The sequence below is a fragment of the Pterocles gutturalis genome, unplaced genomic scaffold (assembly GCF_000699245.1).
Source record: "Pterocles gutturalis isolate BGI_N339 unplaced genomic scaffold, ASM69924v1 scaffold45804, whole genome shotgun sequence".
In the NCBI taxonomy this organism is placed as follows: domain Eukaryota; kingdom Metazoa; phylum Chordata; class Aves; order Pterocliformes; family Pteroclidae; genus Pterocles; species Pterocles gutturalis.
The window spans coordinates 35,132-44,891 of record NW_010132430.1 but is presented as its reverse complement, the minus strand read 5'-3'; the positions used below and the strand labels follow the sequence as shown (position 1 = coordinate 44,891).

General features: G+C 45.2%; 1 protein-coding gene across 1 annotated transcript; it reads left to right on the top strand.

Moving 5' to 3' along the window:
- The first annotated feature begins 343 nt into the window (after positions 1–343).
- On the top strand, positions 344–8,731 carry TACR2 (tachykinin receptor 2). The gene is made up of 5 exons (XM_010080885.1): positions 344–747; positions 3,647–3,841; positions 6,990–7,146; positions 7,428–7,624; positions 8,539–8,731. Exons 1-5 carry the CDS (start codon positions 344–346, stop codon positions 8,729–8,731), a joined length of 1,146 nt encoding a protein of 381 aa, XP_010079187.1.
- Positions 8,732–9,760: the final 1,029 nt, after the last annotated feature.

Sequence of the window (9,760 nt, the reverse complement as noted above, 5' to 3'; positions counted from 1 at the left end):
AAAACACCTTCATCCCCCCCTTTTTTTTTCCTCCTTCCTTTTTTCTTTCTTTTTTACTGGGAAAAGAAACTCAAGGGGGAGACTTGTTCTTTATTTTTTGCTCTTCAAGCACAGGTTAAAATGCCAGGCAAGGAGGAGGCCCTCAGTATCACTCATCTCTTGCTGGAACTGCATCGCATGAGTTGGAAAACAGGACGAGAGGACATGAGACATCTCATCCCCATGTCTTTTTAATGGCACTTAGTCGCGTGCATGGGGATTCATAACACCAGCATCTACTGCAAGAAAATGAGCAGATGCCAGAAGATTTTATTTCACGCTTAGTCAAAGAAAAAAAACAAACATGAGCACATTTTCTGTTTTAAATGCTAGCAACATTTCACAGGCTGACTCCCTCGAGGACAGTGGCAACTGGACGGCGGTAACGCAGTTCACCCAACCGGGATGGCAAATTGCTTTGTGGGCTGTCACCTATTCCTTCATCGTTATCACATCCATCGTTGGCAATGTCACCATCATCTGGATTATTCTTGCGCACAGGAAAATGAGGACTGCTACCAATTACTTTATTGTTAATTTGGCTCTTTCAGATTTGCTGATGTCTGCTTTCAACACCATCTTCAACTTTATTTACGCCAGTCACAACGTCTGGTATTTTGGTGAGGAATTCTGCAGGTTTCAGAACTGGTTCCCCATCACCGCAATGTTTGTGAGCATTTACTCCATGACAGCTGTGGCTGCAGAGAGGTAAGAGGCGAATGAAGAAGATAAGGTCTGAAAAATCCACTGTGAGTTATTAAAAATTATTGCAATACTTTGTGCAATTTGCCTCCACCTACCATGTCCGGTGTGTTATCAGTGAAGTGGGAGGACTGCCAGGCAGATATACCCTGGGGTTAGATGCTAGCTAGTTACAGCATGAAAGGCAGGCTCTTCTGTTTTAATCCTGCTCTGAATTACACCCGAATCTGTAACTAGGGGAAGTGGCTGGTATTTTATTGTTCCCACTCTATTGATCGTAAATTGTTCCCCAGTCATCCTGCAAACTCATTGTTTTTTTTAAACCACGAGAAGGACCCGTCATTTGGACAGAGCTGGAGCAGTACAAATGCGCTGCTGGATGCTGAAAGTATCGGCATCAACAGTCCCACTTCTGAGTCCAGCAAACCAGCAGAAATAGTGGGAAGTGGATCAGAAATGGAAGAATCTGCTCCAATAGCTCTCAAGGATGACTTATTCCAAGAGGGAGGAAAGTAATTACAGTGGTTTTGTTTGACCCCTGAGGTAATTTGCGATTTTCCTAATACTCTCTTCCATCTGCCAAGTCTCTTTTACTTGAGCTTAAATTTGTGGAGTCTGGATGTGCTTAGCTCATTGTTAAGTAGCGTGACTCTGTTTTTCTTTTTACTAGAAAGCAGCCAAAAGCCCATGGGAATTTCCTCTCTTAAAGGCATGTGAAAGAGGCAGAGGAGCTTAAACTCCCTTCTAGCCTCTCTGCCCCCTTCCTGTCTTCCTTCCTTTTCTTCGCTCTCTGCCTGGTGCTGGGAACACATGTATCTTCCCCATCCCATGTCCCTGCTGCAACCCCACAGTGAACGTCTTTCCCTGGGCAGCTGGACCCGGCATCCAGAAATATGTGGGGACTCTTTATCGAGCCCTCCTGTTGACTTTGCAGTTCCCTTCAGGTGTCCCTTGTTCCTTATCATGGGCACGTATCCACAAAGGGCCCTTCCACCTCCCTCGGGAGCAGAGCCTGTGTCCCTGTGGAGCCATCCAAAAAGCACCACTCCGTGAGTCAGCGAGGGTGCTTTCCTAACTCCTGCCCCTGCCCGCAGCCCTGTTCACCCCGGTACACCCAGGGAAGGAACAAATCAAACCAGATAAGCAAACAAGCAGGAGAAAGGCGGCTTTGCCCTGTGTGCATGTGTAACGTCCACTGACACCCATGCTGGAGCTGGGGCTATGGCGTGGATTGACACGCAGCTGCATGGCACAGGGCAGTGGCCCCTGTGATCGCTGGAAGGATTGCCAGTAAGCACGGGGATGAGCAAGATGTGTTTATTGGCCTGCTGTTGTCCAGATGAAAGCAAATCCCTATTTGGAAGCAATGGCAGCTTAGTTTTAGACTCAATACTCTTTTGCTGTTCCTGGCTGTAGATCAAGGATTGCTGGTAACAGCTATTTTATATGTGGTCTGCCACAGAACATTATTTTTTAAAAAATAAATCCATCTCAGCCTGTCCTCATGTCTCCCTACTCTGGTTCCTTGGGGACCTTTGGTGAAAGCACCTATACAGCCAAAATCTCCTTAGTCACATGGCACAGATCAGAAAGAAAACTTGGCATCTCGCTGCAAACCATATTTAGTTATTCTTTGCCTAACCTTAAAATAGATCCTGACGCCGTCTCCTGGAAACTCGCGGCTTCCATTTGTTGTTATGAGAACTTGCGACCACTTGGGCTCCATTGTTTAACTTCGATAAAACAATGTCTTTTGGAGTGGTTTATTGCAAGGAAGGAGGCTAAGAAGCGGCAGCTCTATAAGTCATCTCTGTCTGCCGTGGAAAAAGCCCTGGTGCTATGGGGTCCTTCCTGAGCAGATTCAAGCATCGTACAACACTGCCTACAATGAGCTAAAGAAAAGCAAGGGGACATGAAAATTTTATAGCTAAATAAGGCTGTGCAGCCATGCAGCTCTGGCTTACTCATTCTGCTGTCTGTCCATGCAGCCACCCTCCATCCTGCAGCAGCAGCCAGGCAGAGCTCCCTCCCGACAGCCTGGCCAAGAGACAGCACAGAGTTTGTCAGATTTTTTCGCTATGAAAACCAGGAGGCAATCAGCATTGTCCACTCTGTTTTGCTTTTGTAACAAACCATGACAAAGAGTATGGGAAGCATGACAAGAAATGCATAATTGATTATGTTACTCATTACGATACCATGCGTTTCTACACCGGGAACTTAAAACCAGAGAGTGTCCAGGGCTGGCAAGTAATCTAATAGTCAGATGTGGCGTGAGGGCTCTGAGCAGGTGCGGGACAAAAGGGTCAGCCGTCCCCTTCCTCCATAAGCACAAGGGCTTCAGCAGAGGTGGGTGGCACAAGACTTTTCCATGGCTAAAGATTGGTGGGGAAAAATTCAAGACCCCAATCTGCTGTTGTCATAATATGGGGCATCAGAGGAGACTGACATAATTAGAGGGGAACAGAGTGTTTAGGGGATTTTTTTGTAGAGTAAGGAGAGAAGGGCATGGTATTAAGTAGTGCATAACTCTAAACTAACACAAACAGCTCACAGCATGAAATTTCAGACTAAACACGTGAAAAATTAATTTTTAAAAAGGAGAAAAAATGTAAAATTCAAAGTAAGGGGAATACTCACAAAGGCCATATGAAGAAGGTATAGATGACTGCTTCCTTCTCACACCAGAAGCATCCATCCACATGGGTTTAATATATTCTGCCTTAAGACTTGCAATCACTCTGTTTAGAAAGGATTTAGCTCTTTCCAATTACTTGTAGCCTGGAACCTGTCACAATGTCTCTAAAATGAAGCCTACCACACTGTCTGGTGAGTTTTCACACTTGCTATATTTGTTGCATAGTTTACCAATACAACTGTAGAAGCACTACCTACTTTCTTGCAGATATGTGGCAATAATTCATCCCTTCAAGCCCAGGCTTTCTGCTGGAAGCACCAGAGTCATCATAGGAATAATCTGGCTGGTAGCGTTTGGGCTTGCCTTCCCCCAGTGCTTCTACGCCGAGATCATGATGGACAATGGAACCACAAAATGCATCGTCGTCTGGCCCGACGACGTCGGGTCCAAGCACCAGCTCACGTAAGAGAAGCAAAAACCTCCTGATTCATGAAAGAGTTAACTAGAAAACTTATTTCATCTCTAAACTTTTGGCTTCAGGCAGTACTGGGGAGTTGGGAGAGAGAAGTTTGGGGGAACCACACCACAGGGGAATACGAGTTTGGGACAGCTCATCTGAGCTCAGTTTAAGCCAGCTGTGCATAAAGCTGACAGGTGATCATGGCTCAGGGTAAAGAAGAGTGATGCAGCATCCTCCCCTGCCTTGAAAACTTGTTATAAGATCTAGAAACCCTAGATGTAGGGTTCAGTGGATTTAAGAGAAACCAGTGTGAAAAGTCTCTAAACAAGCAATAACTCCTGGTTCCAAAGATTTTGGATTTTCTCCCTCCTTCAGGCAGAAAGAAACTAGGTCTCTTTAATGCTGAGAAGGCACAGGATTAGCTAAAAATTATGCTGCTCATTGTCGGGGGAGGAAAAAAAAAAAAAAAAAAGGAACGTTTCAAACATCCCAAGGTTTTATAAACTGACTTATCTGGGCACACATCTGCGCTCCCAAAAGCTTCTAACCCTCACAGCAATTTCCTCCTGCTTTAAAGCAAGATTGTTCAGACAGATGAAACAAGCCATACCCCTCATTTAGGGGATCTGCTGTGATTAATCACTATTCAAAGCACATGATACACAGAGCAGTTTGAGAAATTCATCAAGCAAAGCATATTTATACAAAGTAGTCATGGAAGAACTGCGGAAAAGGAACAAATTGATTAACAAAATGGAAACAATTTTTCAAAGCAAAACCAAGTGCTGAACTCCCTGTGTCCATTCTTCACTGTGAACGCTTTTGCCCAGCTAGGTGCAAACAGGGACATTTTTTCCCTTCTCAGTCTTCATCCCTGACAGACAGCTGGATGCTTCCTGCCATCAGTTATTACCAAAATAACTGGTTTTCACATTAATATGTGCGAAGTTCCAAGAGCTTTATGTAAGGTTGGCCAAGCTGCAGCATATTAGGCCACTAGCGGTCACTTGTCCCCAGTCTCCGGAGTCACAGAAGAACAAGGGTAAAATCAGGCTCACGTCATGTTGGGTGATATTCCTCCTGGGGCTTCTTGGTTGGTACCCCCATGGCACATGCTGGGGAGCATGGTATGCCAGGTTCTGGTCGATTGAGAAGAAGGGATAGTAGATAATTATTTATATATAACTCACTTATGACTATTTCATTCATATTAAAAGCATGAGGTTTATTTCTCCCACATCCACAGTTCGGGAAGGATTGAAATAAGCATTTCCCAGCATGCCAACGAAATCTCTGCGGGCTGGAAAGGCTGGTCCTGAAAGCAGGCAAATAGCAGGGCAGGCTCTTTGTGGGATCCCCAGCTGAAGAGCAGCAGCTCCCAAACACATTAAATCACTTCATCCACCAGCTTGCTCTCCCTGAGCAGCGTGAGATCTGGAGGTTTCAGTAGCTGTCCTAGAAAGGAACTTGGAAGCAGCGCTCCCCAGAAATCATCTTGAGTGATGGATCCATTGGGACAAACACCTGCAATACAGCCCAGGCAGAAAAAGCCATGTGTAGCCATTCATGTGCTACTCCGAATACCTAGGAAAAGAAATACTAAGAAACCCAAAGGAAAAACAAAGAAAGACTTTGTTGACTGAGGGTCCTACAAGTCCTTCTTAGTTGATTAAGACCAGCTTTCAAGATCTCTAAAACAAAGAAAAATCCTTTTCTGCAAGAAAAATGCTTATAATTCTGATAAAAACAAGGCAAAAAACCCCCCCCAAAAAAACCCCAAACAATGCACTGCTGTGACTGCCAGTGCCTGAGAAATCTTGGATATAAAGGGAATTTCTAGAAATTTAACCAAGGTAAAAAACTTTAACCACAGTGGATTTTTTTCCTGGTGACAGGTTAGCAACAAAGCAGCAAACTACAAGTTTCTTTCTGCAATGTGCTCAAGCTCAGGCTCCCATCCTCTCCTCCTCCTAGGCTGGGAGCTCTAAGAGGGCTTTGCATTTCCACACACAATATTAGACCTTCAAAAGCAGTACCGCTCTGAGGAGTCTCGGGAAGGGTGGAAAACAGGCAGTGATAAACTTGCCACGTTTCACCAATACAGTATTTTTCTATACGCAGCCACCCCTCTGATATTTGCAACCACCCCAAGGAGCAAACACCACCGGGCGCCCCAACACCAATTTCAAACCCCGGAGCCTTGTCATCCTGAGAAAGACTGTTTGCACCCAGCCTTTTGTGGCCGTTGCCAGCAGCATGTGCCAGAGCCCTCCTGCCTAATCCCAGTTTTCACACTGTTTACGTTAATTTGACAGCTGCTCTAACCCAGCGAGCAGGTTGTTCCCTCCCCATAAATGGTGGTTGTTTAAAATAACACAACCCCAGCATGAGGGAACCGGCAGCAGCTTGTGGGGTAACATGGAAAGCTAGGAAGGGACAAGCTAAAATACAGCTGGAGGACATGCCAGTGCTTTCAGCTACAGCGGTAATCGAGCAGCTTGTTGGTGATACATAATTGTGCGTGCACTCACAATTAAATCAGCCAGCCACACAAGGACAGCAATGACTGCCGCTCACTTTCTGCACGCTATAAGCCAGCAATATTCCTTCCTCGCTATCTGCAGCATCTTCCCGGCCCAGTTTGTGCACCCTGTTAGCAGCCAGCTACATTTTGAAGTCCCTGACCCAGGTTTTTTCATTTGTTGCTGAATTAAGCTGTTGACACTATTGCATTCATCAAGTTACCCTGCAGTTTTTGAAATAGTCCTTTTCCATATCTGTGATTTAAAGGCTCATATTTTTACAGCCGTGAGTCTTAGCCGTCCCTCTTTCCTGACTGCAGCAGAATAGCAAAGTTCAGGGCAGGTGGCCATGGACTGTGACCCCCTGGTAAAAGATAAATGATATTGCTCCGTCTTGAAAGAGCAGTGAATCCAGTCCAAGGACTGATCATCACAACACAAGAAAAATGAGCTTTTGTTGTTTACACAAGTCTCTGTAATGCTGTTCATAGGGAAAATTTCTGCTTCTTTATGCTTTGGGTTTGAAGTTAGTGGGAGCCAGATGTACATGTCCAAAAGACAATTTCTGGAAGAGCCCTTCAAGAGACATACGGACCATGCAAATGTGCTGCTTCTTCTTCTTTTTCAGGTATCACATTGCTGTGATCGTGTTGATTTACCTACTGCCTTTAATGGTGATGTTTGTTGCATACAGCATTATAGGAATTACTCTGTGGAGCAGCGCGGTTCCAGGCAACCACCTTAACAGAGTCTGCTACGAACACCAAGTTAATGCCAAAAAAAAGGTCAGAACTGAAACTTGAAAAATGATTACCCTGCTGGCTCCTACTCCAGTCTTGTGGGATTGGGCATGAAAGGCTGACAAAATATTTTGGGCCGGGGGTAAAGGGCATCACCCAGCAAGTGTGAAAAAAATTGTGATCTACGTGCCCCAGCCAGCCTCCAAGGAAGAAAGGCTCACGTGGGCAGGCAGTGGGCTGGTTCCCACCAGTCCTTAGTGTCTGGTAAATCTGCACATCACAGGATAAACCAGTCCCAGGAATAACAGGCTGGTTTTGTTTTCTAGTTTGTGAAGACCATGGTGGTAGTTGTGATCATTTTTGCTGTCTGCTGGCTGCCCTACCACATATACTTCATCCTGGGGAGCTTCAAGGAAGATATCTACCAGCAGAAGTACATTCAGCAGGTTTATCTGGCAATCTTTCTCCTTGCCATGAGCTCGACGATGTACAACCCCATCATCTACTGCTGTCTTAACCAAAGGTGAGTAGCGTGCATGTGTGTGCACAGAGAAAATAAAAATCTCAATCAGAAAAAGCATAAATCTTTGGAGGTGAGAACAACGGATTTTCAACTGCAGTCCATAGAGCAGGTAGGGGAGCAGGAGCAGCCCACGGGCGACCTGCTGAGACTCCCATCCGGGCACACGGCCATGACCGAGCAGCTGGGAGAGCACAACCCCGTCGTGCCAAGAGATGTCTCTCTTGCTCCGCGCCGCGAACGGGCTGCTCTCGGGATGCTGGTGCAGCGGGGCGCTGCTCTGGCTGCCCTGCAGGTTTCCGGGTTTCCGTGTCAATTCCCAAGACATTCCAATTCCCACATCTCTCTTCACCCTGGCTGCAATGTGCAGTGAGCTTTAAGGGTGAGAAATAGTGATCCTAACTCCAGAGTGATGCTAGGAGGCTTGCTCCTTCAGAGCTCCTTAAGCTCACAAAAGAAGGCAGTCTTGCAGCCCATTCAGTTGATCTGCATTTAAGGTAAAACACCCAAACACATCCTCCTCCTCTCTTAGAAAGCGGACAGCTTCCTCATTTAATTATTTGTGTTCTTTTAAAAAGTTTCCAGTGGGCAAACACATGGATTTTCCTCAGATGCTTGCTTCTCACGAATGCTGTTACTGGCACTGTCAGCACCATCTACTCAGCACCATCAAACATCCTACCATTTAACTGATCTTACATATTTACTTAAAATATAAGGAAATATGTTCATAAACTCCTATTGCTCTTCCCTCCATGGATTTATAACTTTAGCTCTGCAACTAGGTCCTTTAATTTCAATAGAAACCTTTTCTTTCCATGGTCATGCAGAAGTAGAACCAAGTCATGCATTTGTTCTTTCTCTGTGCAATTAAAAAAGATCATTTCACCATTAAATTTCTCTTCTTACATTTACAGGTTTCGTTCTGGCTTCAAGTTAGCCTTCCGGTGGTGTCCATGCATAAAAGCAACTGAGAGAGACAAACTTAAACTTACGTCACCATCTCTTTACCAGACAACCCACAGGAAGTCAAGAGCAAGTTTCAACACAGAAACTCAACTGAATGAGAAAGAGAAGACATCGTTTACCCTCACCGAGCTAACGCTTTGATTTTCTCCCCATGGTTCCGGCTCTATCCTAATACACCACTTCAAGGCAGCAGATTTGTGGAAGCCTGAGGCAGGTCTTTGTTCTGAAGCAACTTTCCTACGGGACTTTTTCAGATGCCATCAGCATTGAAAGCAGTCTGCTGATAACACTTTTATCCATCTAGGTACAAATATCACCCAGCTCTGGATGCAAGTTCAGGCCTCCCTGAAACCAACAACTGCAATACAGAACAGAGAGATTTTGCCCATGAGGTCAAAAAAGCAGCAAAGCAGACCATAGGCCGTGCCAATCAGTGGAATATCAATTACTGTCTTCCAGATAGCAATCTCCTCTCTGTTCCACTAAGACACTTAAATATGGAAAAGAGGTGATGGAGCAGAAAGACTGGGGCACATCTGGCCCAGTCTGGATGGACTGTTGGGGCTGCGTGGGCAGCTGATTCTCAGGGCTCAGCAGCTCCAAGGCAGACAGGGCTGTGGAGCAGAGCTTGTTTATGACAAGGACAAATAGGAATGTGTCCAGACTGAAAAGCCTTCCCTGAAATTTTTCTGTATTCCAGGATTTTCAGACCTGCAATTTCACCATCATCATCTCTCGCCAAATAAAAGTGAGAAACTGTTCCTTAAGATGTTGTCATTGCATGGATTTCTATAACCTTGTACCAAAATACAATGTCATTTTCCTATTAAACTGCACTCAAGCGATTCCTCCAACTTCACGTAGTTAATTGTGGTGCCTAATTCAGAGAGTGAGGCTCTCTGAAGAGTCAGTAGCCAGGTATGGGATGCTCACTGGCTTGGTCAGCATTCATGGATGCAATCTGAATCTATGTCCTTTACCTCCTCTTAGTCCTAACAGCAGTCTGACACATGGCTGTGTTTTCCCAGATAGTCCCTTCATCTTCCCTTTCCAAACTCACCCGATATTTATCATCACTGTTCTTCTTGTCTCAGGTATGAACATAAAGCCTGAAATATGTCATCTTCAAAGCCTGAGGCGTTATGTGCAGATATGTAAAACAGGAGAAGC